This window comes from Sturnira hondurensis, unplaced genomic scaffold, assembly GCF_014824575.4.
Source record: "Sturnira hondurensis isolate 20B ecotype Veracruz unplaced genomic scaffold, ASM1482457v3 Scaffold0020579, whole genome shotgun sequence".
Lineage (NCBI taxonomy): Eukaryota > Metazoa > Chordata > Mammalia > Chiroptera > Phyllostomidae > Sturnira > Sturnira hondurensis.
In genome coordinates, this window is record NW_028093210.1 from 2886182 (window position 1) to 2904765 (window position 18584).

Consider the following 18584-nt stretch of genomic DNA (forward strand, 5'->3'; position numbering starts at 1 on the left):
CAGGACTCTGAGATAACATGTCTGCAGTGACTTTTCTGGACACTCAAATCTGAGAACCACACCTTTATCCTATCTGACCAAAATGTTGGTTGACTGGGTCCAGGGTATCTGGATCTAACTCAAAACCTTTACTCCTTAGGAAGAGCTCTAGGCAAAAGCAAGTTTATGTTTTCTGAACAACTGCTGAAACAGAAGAATATTTCAAAAACCTCATCAAAAAATAAGCACTAATCAATCCCCCTGCGAAGACGGTTTACCATACAAGCTATTATGGCCCCTTTTGAGATTTGTTACTTGTAAGAAAAGAATGAAAGCATTTCTAAGCCTGCAAAAGCACATTTTTATCAACCTTAGAAAGATTCTGACTTGTTGGCCAGATACATCACACATTTTCCTCTATCTTTTTTTTTAAAGATTTTATTTATTTATCTTTAGAGGGGAGGGGAAGGGAAGGGGGGGGGAGAGAGAGAGAGAGAGAGAGAAATATCAACGTATGGTTGCCTCTCGTGAGTCCCCTGCTGGGAACTGGCCTGCAACCCAGGCATGTGCCCTGACTGGGAATTGAACTGTACCCAACCCACTGAGCTACAACAGCCAGGGCACACATCTTCCTCTTCCTACCAGTTTCTGGCTTCCCTCCGCCACCTTCTCTGTGCAGAGCAACACTTTCTCAACACCTATAGCCAGGAGAACAACTTCAGTGTGTCCATGGCTCCTAAATTTCACTTAAATACACTTTTTTTTGCTTTCCTTCTAAAACACATGCATTTGGGTTATTTTCAGGAAAAAGTATGCTACAAAAAAAGAGGGGATAACATATCAGATTTTGCCACTGCTGAAATGGGGAAATTGTTTTTTTAATCATATTGTGCCTTGTTAACATTATTGTTGTGTTGTAGAATGACTTATGTTTTCTATTTTAATGTTTCCTTTGAGAGTCACACAAAATGAGAAATGAGAAAGGGGAAATAACTACGAACATACACAAAGTCCAAGGGAGACCCTCAGCCAGACTGTGGGAGAGCCCATCCTGGTTCTGTCACTCACTGGCCGTGCGATCATGGAAAGGTTGTTCAACTTTCCCCTCTATTCCCGCCTACTACGTGCCTCCGCTTCACAGTAGGCAACATGAGAATAGTAGTACGTAGTAGTCACTTTATATTTTTTAGTGAGGAGTAAAAGAGTTAAGTATTTTCAGTTTTTCTCTAAAAGTAAATGTAGACTTTTCTAAAAAGAAAATACATTGACCCAAAAGAGCAAAAGTCTAAAAGGGTCAAACTTATAGAAAATAGCAAGACTGTTGTCAAAAATCTTAAGTCACTCACTATGAAAAACTTCAGGTCTATACAGTTGTACAGGTGAAGTCTCTCAATTTTACAAGGAAAAGATCATTCAAATGCTCAACCATTCTAGAGAACAGATGTGAAAGGATTCCAAACTCTTTTTGACCAAGTTAACACAACACTGATAAAATCTAGCAAAACACTAAAAAGCACTATGGATCAACCTCACTGCTGGTTAGTGAGAAGCCAAATTTTGAAATGAAGACTAGCAAATAAAATTCAGCAATACACTAACTTTTAATTTCACAATTACAGACATGGTTCAATTTGATGTTAGGAAACCTACTGAGATAATTTGTCACATAAATAAAACAAAAGAGAAAAATCGCAGGGTAATCACCAAAGATGTCAAAAGGGAATCTGATTAAATCTATCTAATAAATGAGAAAGGTTATTCCCCAATTTAAAATGAAACTGCACTCCCTGGCTGGTGTAGCTCAGTGGATTGAGCATGGGCCTGCAAACCACACGATTGCGGTTCAATTCCCAGTCAGGGCACATGCCTGGGTTGCAGGCCAGTTCCCAGCAGGGGACTCACAAGAGGCAACCATACATTGATACTTCTTCCCTTCCCCTCTAAAGATAAATAAATAAAATATTAAAAAATAAAATAAAATAAAATGAAACTGCAAACCAAAGCTCACATTTTACTTAATAATAAAAAACTAGGTACTCTACTTAAGTCAGATTCAAAACAGTGAAGCCCAGCAGCATAAATACTGATATAAATACTGGCAAGGAGAAGACAAAATAATCAGTAATGCAAAAAATGACTGTCTATGAAGAAAACCCAAAAGAATCACCTGAAAAAGGATTAGAGTAAGAATAATTCCATCAAGTAGCCAAATTAGCAAAGTGACATATATACAAATAACATCTTTTATATATTAAAACAGTGGTCAGGTGATGAAATAAAACAACTCATTCACAAAAGCAATTATAAATTAATACATCCAGGGATAACCTTAATAAAGTATATTACCTATATAAAAACTATACTGTGCTTCTGAGCAACTTAAGATTCCATGCAAAGACAACTTGTATGCATATGGTAAGACAGTTTAGGAAGCTGCAAAAATTGCTAAAATAATCAAATTCTTCCGTAAGTGGTTTACAAAGTTCAATACAAGCCCAATCAAATCGCATGAATTAGTCTGTTTTTAAGGACTTGAAAACAGTCCTAAAGTTTATCTGAAACAGTAGTTCTCAGCCATGGCTGCCATGAAAATGAGGAAAATGAACTACAAATGAACTACAAACCATATTAATGTTCATGCCATACCCCAGAGTTTCTAACTTAATTGGTCTGTAGTAGGTTCAGGCATCACATTTTGATGTGCAGACAGGGTTGAGAACCATACATCTAGAAGAGAATATCAGAGGAATGGCAAAGAAAATACTGAATTCTTAAAAAAGAATAAGGAGCAACTAGCTCCATTATATATTAAACTCATCAAAGAGGTAGGATAGGAAGTTTCTAGCACAGAATAAGCAAAAATCAATGAAACAAAACAGTACAGAATTAGACCCAAACCTTACATATGTGAAAACTAAAGAAAATGTACCCAAAAATAGTGTGTCATATTAGTGGGGGAAAAGCTGGATTACCAATACCTAAATAAATGGTACAGACAGACTGTAACTTGGAAAAAATTATACAGTTAGATCTCTATAACTCACTCAAGTCAGAATTCAGAGTTAAAGATCCAAGGGTATAAGGAGAAAAATACACAAAAATATTTCATAATTCTGGCCATGGCCCGTGTGGCTCAGTTAGTCGGAACATTGTCCTGTAAACCGATAGGATGCAGGTTCAGTCCCTGGTCACAGCGTATACAAGAGGCAAGCACTTGCTGTTTCTCTCTCTCCCTTCCCCCCTTTCTCTGAAATCAATAAGCATATCCTTGGGTAAAGATATTTTTTAAAGGACAAATTTATTCCTATAAAAACTGAAAACACCTATTTGGCAAAAACTTATCTGTCACAAGAACAATCAAATCGTAAAGCTGTGTGGCCACATTCCTGGTAAAACAGACTTTAGTAAATTAAAAAGGGAAGGAAAATTTGCATTTATTAAAAGATGTAAACCTTTACTACACAAATAATTAAGAATAGAAACCAACAAAAAAAGAGGAAACACTGGTTCAGAAAATAGCAAAATACAAATGCCCATGAACTTATGAAGAGACATTTACTTAAGAGACAATTTGCCAAAGAGAAAGACAAATCAGTAAAGATTATCAATGTTGGTGAAAATTGGGGACCAGGGACTCATTTGTTGCTAGTGAAGGTATAATTTGCACAATGTTTTTGGACCATGTTTGGCAGTATCTATGCTTGTTAAAAATGTCAGTATCTTTTAATCCAGAAATTTTATTCCTAAGAATTTAGCCAGCAGATATAGTCACTCAGATGTACAAAGATGTAAATACAGGTCAAAACTGTTGAAACAGCTAAACACTGGAAACAACCTAAATGTCCAGCCAAAGGGGCACTAGTCCTATAAATTATGATATGCCCAAATCAGAAACTAATATTGCATCATATCTAGCAAGAAGGACTGAGAGTTCTATTTAACATGGAGTAATTTCTACCATACATTGTTAAATGCTGGGAAGGAGGTGTGTGCACACACAGAGACTGGTTACAATCTATGTAGTATTTATATCCAATCTATGTATATCCTTACACACACATAGAAAGGATATATTTGTTGTAGCATTTTTTATTAATGAAAAATCAGAACAGTCCAAATATTCATCATAGAGGAATAGATAAATTAAGGTGCATCATATAATGAAATACTTTGCTACTAGTAGGAAAAAAGAAAAATCTGTATGCACTGACATAATGTTATATGTATATATATTATATGTATGCTGTTAGGTAAAACAGCAAGGTACTTATGTAGTTTGGTTCCACTGGCATTTTAAAAGGGTGTTAATTAATATATCTGCATAGCAGTTATCTGTAAGATGCGATGGATTGCTTTTCATTAACTGATTTTATAGGAAATATGCATTTCTTGTGTAATAGTTGTTTAAAACAAAAGTATCTTTTTAAAAAGTTTCTTTTCCCCTCTGTGCATTTTGAAATCAAGTTTACTTGGCTCTGCTATCATTATGTTATAGAGAAAAAGGGCTTAAAATGAACTTGTCCCTTGCTCCTACTATTTGCCTACCACTATTCTTTTGTTCCACCTAAAGGGCATGGCAATCTTCAAATATGCCAGTCCAACCCTGGCTGGAATGGCTTGGTTGGTTGGTCATCCCACAAACCAAAAGGCTGCCAGTTCAATTCTCAGTCAGGGCACATGCCTGGGTTGTGGGTTCAGTGCTCAACTGGGGCACATACAGAAGACAACCCGATCAATGTTTCTCTCTTATATTGATGTTTTTCTCCCTCCTTTCCCCTCTCCCTAAAACCAAAAAACTTAAAAAAAAAGCCAGTCCCCACCCTTCCTTCACCATCAGCCTCTTTGGGGGTCCTTATAAGCAATAGAGATGACTACCCTCACAACACTAATGTAGGTTACTTCCTACATAGAGAACATGTAAAGTGTTGTTTCAAAGAAAGGTCATTCTGTACAAAGGAAAGAACCCCAGGACAGAATAAAAAACCTGAGTGGACAGAGAAACGTGAAGTAACAGAGATGAAATCAGCAAAGCCCAGACTGCAGGAAACTCCCAGAAAAAAAACAAACAACAAGCAAAACCACCAGATCCTTCAACAAATAAATTATAAGAACCTTAGAGATTAATAGATTCTTAAGAGCCTTATCAATCAACTGAAATATGGATTATTCAAATTTTGAAAAATAATCTAAAAAAATTTATGACGGAGGAGAAATTTAAATATTTAGTGGACATTTGACAATGTGAAAAAATTGCTGATACATTTATATGTGAGAATGGCACTTAATGTTTGGGTATGCCAAGTCTAACTTTTAGGAATACATATTATCAATGGCTTTCCAAGTATGGTCAAGGGCACTAAACAATTTTCATGAAATACTAAGATATTCTTTGCTTTCTCACCTCCTTTCTCTTATAAGAACACAGAGTTGTTTTCCAGAGGCTCTAGAACATGTGATGTCACTGTGCTTAACGGCTAACGGAATGTGTACTTGTGTTTTAAGTTTCTGTTTTAGTATCTAGTGTGGCAAATACTGATTAATATAACCTACATTTTAAAGAAATTTCCTCAGGGCCCTCAATATTTTTTAAGATTATCCAGGAGTCCTAAAACCAAAAATATTAAGTCTTGCACCATGCTATTATATCTACTTTTGTATATAATTTAAATTTTTTAAAAGATTTTATTTATTTATCTTTAAAGGGGAAGGGAATGAGAGAGGGAGAGAAATATCAATGTATGGTTGCCTCTGCCGGGGACATACAATGCATCGTGTGTCCCCTGCCAGGAACTGGCCTGCAACCCAAGCACGTGCCCTGACTGGGAATCAAACTGCGATCCTCTGGTTCGCAGGCCCGCGCTAAATCCACTGAGCTACACCAGCCAGGGCTTATAATTTAAATTTTACAAAATAAAGTTTTTTGTAACTGGGAAGTATGGAGTGGAATGATGAGTAAATTAAGAAGGAACAAACATCAATCTATCCAAAAATACTAAATTCATCAGAAATCTCTTAACTCAACTCTAAAGGGCATGTGCATACACATGTGCATACACATACACATGCTTCAAATGCCAGGGACAACTAAAATTTAAGTTCACATTACCCTTTGCTAATGTTTCAAAAGAGATAAATACAATTTTGATTTTGGGAATTATTTGACTTTTGTTTCTTAAGTTTAAAAAAATAATCTGCTCCTTAGCTAAGACACTCACAGGTCTTTGTATCTGCTACCTAATGCTCACAATCAAACTTGTGGGGAAATTGTGTTCTATTCTTATTTCTCCCTCTTCTTTATATGGGACTAATCAAGTCCAAAGAACAGCCCAAACCATTTTTCTGTTCTGGAATTTGCTGTACCAAATATTGCTCGAAGCCAAGTGCCCTGGTAGCTGTAATTTAGAAGTCTCTGTCTCAGAGCTTCTGCCAGCATTTGTTCCTTCAACAGGAATGAGCGTGCACTCTCTTCTCCCCTTGTCCCCTTTTCCAATGGTCTCATGTCTACCTGGGCATTTGCCTTCCCTCTTCTCCCAGTTTGGTTCCTACTCTCCACACCAGTTACAAGGCTGGTGGCTACAAACCCCAGCGTAGGCCTTTTCCCTACAGCAGAGCTCTCAACCTTGCCCTTAAAGCCTAGAGTGCTGAGCCCAGCCCCCAGTTTCTGAGTTCAGTAGCTCTACACTTTGTAACTAGCTCCTGGGTGATACTGATAGGGGCCCCACTTTGAGAACCAATACTCTGAGTTTCCTCTGGGATGCAAGGGCCTGCACTGCCTCTTCACTCTGGCACCTCTTCACTGTTAACTGTGGCATGTAGTAGCTAACCTGCGTGGAACACAACTTTTTCACTGGTAAAAGTGTATGTAGAGTAAGAACTTGGCCAGCTGGGTAAAGCAGCTTTTACCAGATTCACTGATAGAAGCTGATTTGCAGAAGTTGCCTCTTTTAATCATCTGGTCCTATTTCCACACATTTTCCTCAGAGGCTGAAAACTGGTGATCAGTTCAAACACAATCTCTATATTTTTAACTGCTTGATGTGCATGTTATTCTACTTTTGGTTTTAAGAACCCCCGTTTTAAAAATATGTGGTGAAAATTTTTATACTGGAAAGAGGAGGTCCTGATACCAAATCTGACTCTGGGAGGGGCAAGAAAAAAGCCTGAAGAGGAGGAAGGTGACATGTCACCCCATTTTACTATGTTATTTGAAAAGGGAGAAGTACCTCATTAGTAGGAAGCATTCAAAGTACTGATGCTCACTTACCTTGGTCATGCCTCCTCCCTGTGCTGTGTTCAGTCCCGTGTGACTGGGAATCTGTGGTGAAACCTGCGTTAATGTCTCAGCCAGCACACTGCTTGTAGCCCCCTGCAAAGCTGGAGTGGGGTATGGTATTCCAGCTCCCCTTCCTCTGCCAGCAGCCCCCAGAGATCCATTCATGACTTGCGCTTGCCCCTGCTGGGGCTGATTCAATAAACCATGGCCAGAGTTACTATTGAGGAGGCTGGGGTGGGTCTGGTTGAAGTTAGCATTCATGCAGATCCCAGGTCCCGTCTGTGACGTGGCAGGACTGCTGGTTACCAGCCCCACTTGCTTTTGTGCTTGTGGATTCAGTGGTTGGGAAGCAGGGGGAGTGGGCCCAGTGGTGCTGGCTGCCTGCTTTGGTAGGCTGGGGGCTGAAGAATCTCCTTGGTTCAGAGGGCTCTTGCCCATGGCACCCAGACTGGCCAGGTTCGCATTGTTCGGCTGCCCTTGAGCCTGGCTGCCGAGGCCTTGCTGCACAGGGCTGCTGGCGCTCACGTTTCCTATTCCTGGGTTGATACTAGAGCCACTGCCTCCTCGCAGAAGCTCCGACAGTTGTTTATGTTTGGAAGCAGCATCTGGAACAAGGTTCCCACTGTTTAAGAGGCCTAATTCTCCATTGGGGATCAGCTCATCAGGAAGATCATTTTCCAAGTCAAACAATGGTCCAAAATCTAGAAATTAAACAGAAATGGAAATGAGAAAACTAAGTAACCATAATAGCTTTTCCAACTGACATATGCTACTATGATCTTAACCTAAAGAGGCATATATAACACAGAACACTACCATGTCTTAAGAGTAATGTTAAAATGATTTGAAAGTTCATTTGGGAAAATAAAACAAGGAAGAGTATTTTTCAAATTCTGAAAAAGGAAAAGTTAAACAGAGATGAAAGGAGGGCCAGCCCTATTAGATTTGATCATATATTTTCAAACAATTGAACTATGTGGTATGGGGAAAAACAGATATACAAATTAGAGGAAAACTCTGGTGAATTAAAAAAACAACAACACTGAATTACAAGGTAAAAATGGTCTTAATAATGTATTGTGTAAAAAGCAAATGGGCATCAGATTAGATGAACACCAATTTGGGAAAATCAAAGTAAAACCCAACCTTAAGTAATTACTATTTAAAAGGTAAATTATCCACCCCCCCAAAACAAACCAAAAAAAAGCCTTAACAGAAAATGAGGTTTCTCAAAATGGTGAAGTTGTAGAAAATAAAGACATATATATAAACTAAAAGTAGCAACTCCTTTTTATTCTTCTTTTTGATTTAATCTTTATTTTTTCTATTACCATTTAGTGAAAGGACAAGATACAATGAAATACGTTCATTAAAGTATTATCTGTAACATCAAAACAGGGTATAACAATACCAGAGGTAGTGTAGCCTAATGGTTTTAGACCCTAGACTACCTTCATCTGAGCCCCAGCTCTGTTGCTAGCTCCCCACTAAATTGGCTGTGTGACCTTGGGTAAATTACTTAGACTTTCAGTGCCTCAGTTTCCTATCTGGAAACTGGGGTGATAACAGCCACCATATCCCACAGGATCATTGTGAGGATTAAATGAATACATGTAAAACACTTAAACAGTAAGTAGTAAGTGCTAAGTAATAGACTTTATTGTTACTATTGTTCAATAATAGGTTTAATAAATTGATGTAAAATGCAACAAAACATTATATACATATTAGAATTATGAAGATTGTAAAAATGTAGAGAAATGTTTATATAGTATGTAAAAATTTACAAAGGGAAACTGCACAAAATGGCACCTAGAGTAAGATTAGAACCCTACTTGGGTGGCTCAGTTGGTTGGAGCATCACCCCGTAACTAAAGGGTTGCGGGTTCCATTCCCAGTCAGGGCACATACCTATGTTGCTGGTTTGGTCCCTAGTCTGGATAAGTATAATCCCCTGGGTTCATACAGAAGGCAACTAATTGATGTTTCTATCTCCCTTCCTCTCTCTCTAAAAATCAATGAAAAAAATGTCCTCAGGTAAGTAAGATTAGAACTAAAGTATGTGCATATAGGTAGGCAGTGGGGGGAAAGCAATATGCCAAAAATAGAGCTGTCCTGGTAAAGTGGTGAAGGGGATGAGTGCATGTGGCTTTTCTTTGTACCTTCACCCAAAGACATACTTATTGATTTTAAAGAGAGGGTAAGGGAGGGAGAGAAAGAGGGAAAGAAAGACATGTGAGAGAGAAACATTGAACAGTTGCCTCTCACACACTACCTGACTGGGGACAGAACCCGCAACCCCAGCATGTGCCCTGACTAGGAATCAAACCTGCAAACTTTCAGTTTACAGGATGACACTCCAATCAACTGAGCCACACTGGCCAAGGCACTTTTTTTTAAATTTAATTTAATTTTATTTTTTTTAAGATTTATTTATTTATTTATCTTTAGAGGGGAAGGAGAGAGGGAGAGAAACATCAATGTTTGGTTGCCTTTCGTTCGTTCCCTGCTGGGAGATGGCCTGCAGGGAACTGGCCTGCAACCCAGGCATGTACCCTGACTGGGAATCGAACTGCGATCCTCTGGTTCGCAGGCTTGTGCTCAATCCACTGAGCTACGCCAGCCAGGGTTTTGTTGTTTTTTTTTAAATTTAACACAGCCACTCCCCTTCCCACCACTCACTCTTAGAAAAATTAACTTTTCCCCCCTATGGTGACAGACCCTGATGGCTGCTTACACAACAACTCCATTTGGCTGGCTATCTCAGAGGTTCCTCTCAAGAAGGGAAACACCTTTCTGGCCACAGGAGGGAGAGCAACTGGAGAAGCCAAACACCACAATCACCTTACCCTTGTAGGTGACACAAGCCCAGCTAAGGGAATTGAAGGCAAATTGGCCAAGACAATTCCGGAAAAGGCTTTCCTTCCTAGTACTGAGGGATGCTCAGGAAGAGAATCCCCTCTCCTACATTTTTTCAGAGAACCGTGGCAATCCTCTTCAACCAGAGAGGAGACACCATTCACACACTAAACATGGCTGCAGCAAAAAATGCAAACACCTGGGTTCATGAAGCCATCTCTGAGCTGAATTAGCCAACCCTGGAACCTGCCTATCTTTAGACTTCTTGTTAGGCGAGAAAGTGCATTTCCTATCATTTAAGCCATTCTAGCTGAAGTTTAATGTTAGCTTGCAGGTGAAGCATCTTGATTATATCTCTATCACATCTAAGGATACAGTTTAAATTCTTTTGTATGGCATACAAGACTACCAGGATTTGGCTGCTGCTCACTTCTCAGGCCCTCTTTCCACCAGTACCTCCTGATGCACCCTACCTTACAGCAATAACACAATGAGCTGTTTCATGCATCAGCAATCTCTCCTCTGACTCGGTCTTTCACTAGAAGACCCCCCCCCTCCCGCCCAGACCTCACCAGAATTAGACACAGAAACTATGAAGACATTTTTTAGTTTGCCCCAGCAGAACTCACATGTCCCTCTTTTCCAGCTTCAAAGTTATCTGTGCATACATGTCTAGTAAACCACCTCTAACACACACATATTTCCTCCTATGAGACTATTAAGGAATTAGACCTGGAAAGGTGGGTATGAACACACACACAATTTGTTCTGGTAGAACCTGTAAGTACAAGCTGCAGAGAGTATGATCCCCTTCCTCCTAAGTACTGCACTCTACATCTCCTAAGAGTACCCCTTTACGTAAGCAGTGCATTTATCAACTTCAGGAAATTTAATATCAATACAATACTTAACGTATTGGTTGCCCTTACTCAGATATGGCCAGTTGTCCTAATAATGCCTTTTATCACATTTATTTTCTGGACCCAAGATTCAATTCAGAATCCTAGCAAGCTTAGTTATCATGTCTTTGTCTTCTGCTTTCATATAGAAAGGTTTCTGAGACTATCTTTCATAACTGACATTTTTGAAGAGTGTGGGCCAGTGATTGTGTAGAATGTCCCTCAATTTGGTGTTGCTTCCTAAAGGTTACAGGACAACAGGAGTTGTCTTATGAAGAGACAACAGGAGTGGACTCCTGGATAAGGGCAGACAGCACTGAGAAAGAACCACTGACTAGCTTGCTGCTGGTGATTACCCTGCTTCTGTGTCTGAACACGGTTTTGTGGATTTTCAGTAGCTTATATGCTATTATGTTGTCCTGAATCTGTAGATTCACAAGTCTCCAGATACAGCAGATGGAACGCAGAGGAGACTGAGGTGTTCCAAGAGTATAGCTACCGCCACCATGAGCCTCCTCAACAAGCCCAAGAATGAGATGACTCAGGAGGCACTGGAGAAACGGGAGGGGGAGGAGTTAAACACAGGCCCACAGTCCATGCTCAACAGTCGGTCAAAAACAATACCCAGGTGCTCATCACTGTCACAACAAGAAGCTCCTGGGCCGTGTGAAGGCTTTTGATAGGCACTACAACAAGGTGGTAGAGAATGTGAAGGAGCTGTGGACCGAGGCCCCCAAGAGTGGCAAGGGCAAGAAGTCCAAGCCAGTCAACAAGGACTGCTACATCTCTAAGATGTTTCTGCATGGGGATGTGGTCATCGTGGTCCTGCAGAGCCTACTCATCGCCGGCAAGTAGGGGCTTCCTCCCTGCTGGCAGGACTCGCCCCCCTCATACCCCCATCCTGCAAAGACCTGACCTTTGATACGAGAAAAATAAAATCCTGTTTTTCTTAAAAAAAAAAAAAAACAAACAAAAAAACCCCTCCAGATACAAAAAGCACATGAAATAAATAAAAACAAACAAGCCTCCAGCATAACTAACATTTTTGTTTGTTGTCTTCCAGGTTTTATCTGTATGAACACACAGTTTTACTTAGTATTCTTTTAAAAAAATCTGCATGTGTGTCTTTAATACAATGCTCCTTTACCTAAGAACATGAAAATGAAACTTCATCTAAACCAGAAAGTGGGAGCCATTGTAACAGAGAGGGTTTTCTTCCTATTTGTAGGGGAAGAGATAAACACCTGGTGCCTGAAGCTCATCTAGACTGGCTCTTCCAAGCATCCAGAAGCATTTTTCCTAGGAAAGCGTGTCCAGGCCAGGACAACAGCAGGTAAACCCACAAGAACCATTAGATAAATACAGCAGTGTCAGCATCAGGGACCCTAGTCCAGTGTAGAAATTGTAAAAAGAACACTTGCAATTGGAACACATGAATTCATATCCTGGCTGAATCGATTCCGCCGCGTATCCTTGGGCAAACTGCTTAATCTCTGAGTCTTAACTCCCTCATCTGTAAAACAGGGACAACAGTATCCCAGGGTTACATAATAAGACGGACAGAGAGCACTCTGTGCCAGAGGTATGGGTTAGCTTATTCTATCTTGCACAAAAGCTTTAAAATCTGTTACCTTTAAAAATTCACCCACCATCCTGTTACTCTTAAATTTACCAGTTTTCTTTTGTGGTTTATTCTAGTTCTAATCCAAATGCACATAAAACTTTTATGTCTTGGGCTCGTTTTAGTTTTTAATTGGTCTTCCACATTTTGTCCACCTTGACTACTCCTTCTCATCTTGTTTCGATCCAGACACATCTTACAACTGTTTGGATGCAAGGAAGGTTGAGTGATTCTACTTATGTCCTCACCTACCAGTCCAAGCACATATGAACATGTATACAATCAAATGTACAATGTATGGCTTTTTAGAAAGACAAGACAGGTTGTGTAGGTTTGTGCAAGGCACATCCATACCCCCATCACCACCCTTCCTTTCACCATTACACTGTCACCACTTTCCCCTATTCTCTAGTTCAAAAAATTGACATAGGATAGTGAAGAAGGAAAGCCAGGATGTTGCAACACAGCTTTGCTTTCTACACACCAAAGTGTCCCAACAATCAGTTTGGGTAAGAGCTATCTGAATCATGGGAAATTCCTACAATTCGAGATTGAACACTACCATTTCCGACCCTAGGTAAGTTCCCTTCTCCCTGCCAAGTCACCAGGAGTCCAGGAGACAGCAGACCTGAGACTGAAGGAGATTCGTGGACACCTTGCTTTCTAGGGATTTGCCCTTAGCAGGAAACTGTCGAAAAGCAAAGAGCAAACACACTGTCACACTTTCAAAGCTAGAGACAGGAATTCTCTCTTTGGGGGCTTCCCAGCTGTCAACCACAGAGTTGGCCCCTTTTATTAAGCTGATCTGAGAGAAAAGCTGTTAGCTTCACAGTACTCATACAACACTGAGGCACCCACAACAGTGGCTTAGGAAGGAGAAAGTCACACCTAAACTTGGCCCTGCCTTAGGAAACAGAAGGTCTTCACCATACAAGATCACAAGGGACATTTCACTTCTAGGCCACACACAGAAACTTCATTCCAGGTAACCATCACTTCTAAACTCTGAAAGACAAATTGCATTCCACACATGTTCTAAATCCATTCTTATTCATCATCATCAGAAATCAGTATTTCACCTTAAATAAGGAATGAACTACTCTCAGGTACTCTGAAAAAAAAAGTCATTTTACAGAATCAAAAACAAGTGGCCGAAACAACCTGTCCAGCCAATAACATTTGAAAATAGTTTTGTTTGAAAAACTGTTTTCAAATGTGTTAGCTAAATAAATCATCCACAAAACACATCTTTCCTTCAGGTCATCTAACATCTCCTCTGTTAGAATACCTTATTTTTTTCTTTGAATTGCATTTGGAACCCCAAATTCTCTGTACTGGTTTTTCTTTTTTTTAAAATATATTTTATTGATTATGCCATTATAGTTGTTCTAATTTCCCCCTTCATTCCCCTCCACCCTGCACACCCCTCCCCCACCATTTCTCCCCCTTTAGTTTATGTCCACGTGTCTCAAGTTCTTTAGATTCTATATTTCCCATACCATTCTTGCCCTCCCCCTGTCTATTTTCTACCTGCTGTCTATGCTACTTATTTGGTGTACCTTCTCCCCCCCTTCTCCTCCTCCCACTCCCCTGTTGCTAACCCTCCATGTGATCTCCATTTCTATGGTTCTGCTCCTGATCTAGCTGTCCTCTTAGTTTGCTTTTGTTTAGGTTTTGCTTAGTTTGCTGTCCTTTCACTGTTCATATTTTTTATCTTCTTTTTCTAAGGTAAGTCCCTTTAGCATTTCCTATAATAAGGGCTTGGTGGTGAGGAACTCCTTGAACTTGACCTTATCTGAGAAGCACTTTATGTGCCCTTCCATTCTAAATGAAAGCTTGCTGGACAGAACAATCTTGGCTGTAGGTCTTTGGATTTCATGACTTGGAATACTTCTTTCCAGCCCCTTCTTGCCTGGAAGGTCTCTTTTGAGAAATCTGCTGACAGTCTGATGGGAACTCCTTTGTAGGTGACTGTCCCCTTATCTCTTGCTGCTTCTAGGAGTCTCTCCTTCATTTTCATCTTAGCTAATGTAATTATGATGTGCCTTGGTGTGTTCCTCCTTGGGTCTACCTTCTTTGGGACTCTCTGAGCTTCCTGGATTTTCTGGAAGTCTATTTCCTTTGCCAGACTGGGGAAGTTCTCCTTTATTACTTGTTCAAACAAGTTTTCCACTTGTGGCTGCACCTCTTCCCCTTCTGGTACCCCTATAATTCGGATGTTGGAATCTTTAAAGATGTCCTGGAGGTTCCTAAGCCTCTCCTCATTTTTTTGAATTCTTGTTTCTTCATTGTTTTCTGTTTGGTCATTTCGTTCTTCCTTCTAGTCCACTTCCTTGATTTGAGTCCCAGTATCCTTTCCATTACTATTGGTTTCCTGTGCATTTCCCTTCATTTCAATTAGTTTAGCTTTCATTTGTTCCTCTAATTTGTAACTAAAATCGACCAGTTTTGTGAGCATCCTGATCACCAGTATTTAGAACTGTGCATCTGATAGGTTGGCTATTTCCTGGTCGCTTAGATTTATTGGCTCTAGGACTTTGAGTTCTTCTTGAGCCATAATGTTTTGGTCTATTCACACCTGTTATGTATGAGCAACAGAACCCTAGGTGTTCAACAGGGCGGGGCAACTCGGTTGCTGAGATGTGATGCTGTATGTGGGGGCAAGGTCCACGAGGGACAATGGCAGTCCCCTCTGCTGCTTCCTGCCACTGGGGCCTGGGCAGTCTGTCTCACTGCTTGCTCCTTCGCTGGTTTATCAGTCCGGTTGAATGGTTCGTTGTTGTCGGACTTCCATATAGTTCAATTTTCTATGTTTTGGCTGCGTTTTTGTTACTGAAACTTTATTGACTTTAAACTTGGTTGTGCAAGAAGGCACAGTGTTTCCACCTATACCTCCATCTTGGCGGAAGTCCTCTTCACTTTCTTAATAGCTGAAATAGAATTGTTTGCTGGAGTTCCAATAGCCACTTTGTGACCAGAAGTTATCACTGTAGCTCAGAGACAGCAGTGCCACAGTGATTTACTGAGCTTTAATTGTGGGCCAGGGCTGGAGTATGCCTCCTCTTTCCTGGGCACAAAGCCTCAGGTCAGCGGTCAGCGGTCAGGTCCTCTGACCCAACTTCTCCAGCACTCCCCTTTTCCTGACCTGCCCCAGCAGGCTTTCAGCCTCAATTGACTCCTGCTGTTTTCTCATCTACAGGTTCTCTCTGTACTGGTTTTTCTGTCAGAGCATGTACAGACGAATTTATCAGTCCTTTTATTAGCCAGAAGTATGAATTCTTCTATACTCTACAGACATAATGAGTCTTAAAATCATACTATCAATTTCCTATTTTAACTCATGAAGCTGTAAGCACTATGTAAGCAGGCATCTTAACTACCTAGTGCCTAGCATAAAATGCCTGGTATACATAAGGCCCTCAACAAACATCCATGTGCTGAATGAGTGATTTATAGACTGCCAGAATTAAAGGAGACACACTATTGATTTTAACAAGTTCTTGTCCAGCCAAAGATGTAAAGTAGTAATATTAACATTTATTACTACTTAAACCAGAAACAATGAAAACAAATTTCAATAATGAATTATCTTGAAATTTTACATTGTTCTACTCATCTTTTTCTTTATACCTCTTTATTTTCTATGAAACCAGTTAGGCCTATTTCATTCTCCAGCTACACCCCAGCATTAGTGACCCTCTAATCCATGGCTGATGCAAAGATTAAATGGCATAATGTAGAATGAGAAATGGTAGTACAAGAAACAAACTATGTTAAGAGTTTAGATTCTGTTTTGTGTTCATGTTTCTCTACTTCTAATCATGAAAACCAGCCTCCCACAGACCCCTCATTTCTCTCAGCAGTCGTTATTCCTGGAAGGAAGGAAGGAAGGAAGGAAGGAAGGAAGGAAGGAAGGAAGGAAAGAAGGAAGGAAGGAGCTTTCTTGAAATTTTTAAAATAATTTTACAAAAAGAGTTTTTAATTCCTAAGTTAAACTGGATTAAAAAAACAACTGATCCAATGAGAGCAACATACCTTGGAAAAGTCATATGTAAAGATAAGGAACCCACATAATGGTAGACACTTTTCACAGGGTTATTTCTTAGATCATTTGGAGACCATACTGGACCTCCATGGTAGCAAGTACCAGTTAGACATTGACAATACAGGAAGTACAGTCTGGGGTAGTGAGAAAAGTACCCAGCCAGGTCTTGATTTGGCTCTGTCTCTGTCACTTACTACTACTACCTCCCTATGAGTCCACTATGAGTGCCTATGAGTCCCTATGAGTGCACCTCAGCTCTTAAATACAAATATTAGTACCTGCCTCTAGAATCACTGATGAAAGAATTTAATCATAAAAAATATATACAACACTTAACCTGGCATGCAGTGATGGCTCAATATATATTAGACATTATTATCACTGTCACAGGCCAATCTCCCAAGATTACAAATCAAGGACCTAGCTGGTCCTTGAACAGGGTTCATGGTCAACAACTGTCTTTTCTCTATGATAAAGCCCTAATAATCTATGATAATTAAAAAGAATAAAACCTTTGGAAATTCTGAGAGATCATGCAAATAAATAATGAAACAGTTCTCCAATAATGAAGAATTAAAACACAAATATAATGAAAAGGAAGACTTTAAAAAGCATTGTTTTATTAGCATTTATGCCATTACAATTTTTATCTAGGCATTTAAACAAGTTCCCAAAAGACACCTAACCTTTATTTCTTTTTATAATGATTATTAGAAAATAATTAAAGCAAATTCTAAAATCTTCTTTGATTCACACTTCTTTTATGCAGATATACCACCCCCTAATTAGTACAGAATAATGAGACTTTACTTCATTCTGAACAGTGAACTTATATTAAGCAAAAAAATCTTGCCCTTCCTTGGAATCACTATGGCTTCAAGAGTCAAAGTGGGCTTAACTGGGCAATCTGCCTCCTCCCTAGCCTTCCTACAGTGGAAGTAAACACACTTCATGGTTACTCTGAATCAGGTATCAAAACATCTTGCTCACTAAATATTTGTTATTTACCTTCCAATTAAAGAACCCAAGACAGTTCTGATTGAAAGTTGTTTGTCATACTGAACCCTAAATCGTCAGAGTCCTAAAATTGCAGTCAGCCCCCTATCTTCTTCATTTGATGCACCTATAAGTTCCAGGAAAGGTCCATTCCCAGATAGCGAAGACAATTTTACACTTCCTAAATGTGATTTGTGTGCTGCCTTCCTTAACCCTGAAAAGTGGAGAAAAGCCATCACGGACAAGAGTAGAACAGGAGGTGCTGTCACAGCAGTAAACCACCAACAGACTGACCATAAATCACGCAGCAGCCCCTAAACGGTAACCAGATATTCTGGAGCAGAAAGAGATTCTCTATGCTCCACCACCATAGTTGAGAGGCACTCAAGTGAGATGTTGTAATCAGCTGCCTATCTACCCTGCATGAAGAATGCTGGGGCTGAGCTACCTCAGGTAAGTATAAGCAAGCAGATGTCCAGAAACTAGGTCCTCTGACCTAAATGCTGGGATCTATGGCTGGCAGGCAGCAACACCAAATCAGGAAAAGGGAAAAGGTCATAACCTGGACTCAAAGGTATCAGTGTACAACATATGAAATTGAGTGGACTATACAAGAGCCCATGACAGGAAATGAATGCCTTAAGTCCAAAAAAGTACACCAACATTCAAACAATGGAATATTATTCAGCACTAAAAAAAAAAAAGTAAGAAAGAAGCTATCAGGCCATGCAAAGACATGAAGGACTCTTAAATGCATGCCACTAAATGAAAGCAGCCAATCTGAAAAGACTATGTACTATATGATTCTAACTATATGATATTGTGGAAAAGGCAAAACTATGGAGACAGTAAAGAGATCAGTAATTGCCAGGAGATGGGGAGTGTAAGGGATGAAATTGTGGAGCACAGGTG

The 18584-nt window shown here is 39.8% G+C and overlaps 1 protein-coding gene and 1 pseudogene across 2 annotated transcripts in view; one reads left to right on the plus strand and one right to left on the minus strand.

Moving 5' to 3' along the window:
• CREBBP (CREB binding lysine acetyltransferase) overlaps positions 1 to 18584 on the minus strand; it is a 145042-nt gene that overhangs the window by 111656 nt on the left and 14802 nt on the right. For both annotated transcript variants that reach the window (XM_037029955.1, XM_037029954.1), the window contains exon 2: positions 7244 to 7953. In XM_037029955.1, the coding sequence (XP_036885850.1) occupies positions 7244 to 7953 (710 nt within the window). The remainder of the gene's footprint in view (positions 1 to 7243; positions 7954 to 18584) is intronic.
• On the plus strand, positions 11471 to 11940 carry LOC118975821 (small nuclear ribonucleoprotein Sm D2-like; annotated as a pseudogene).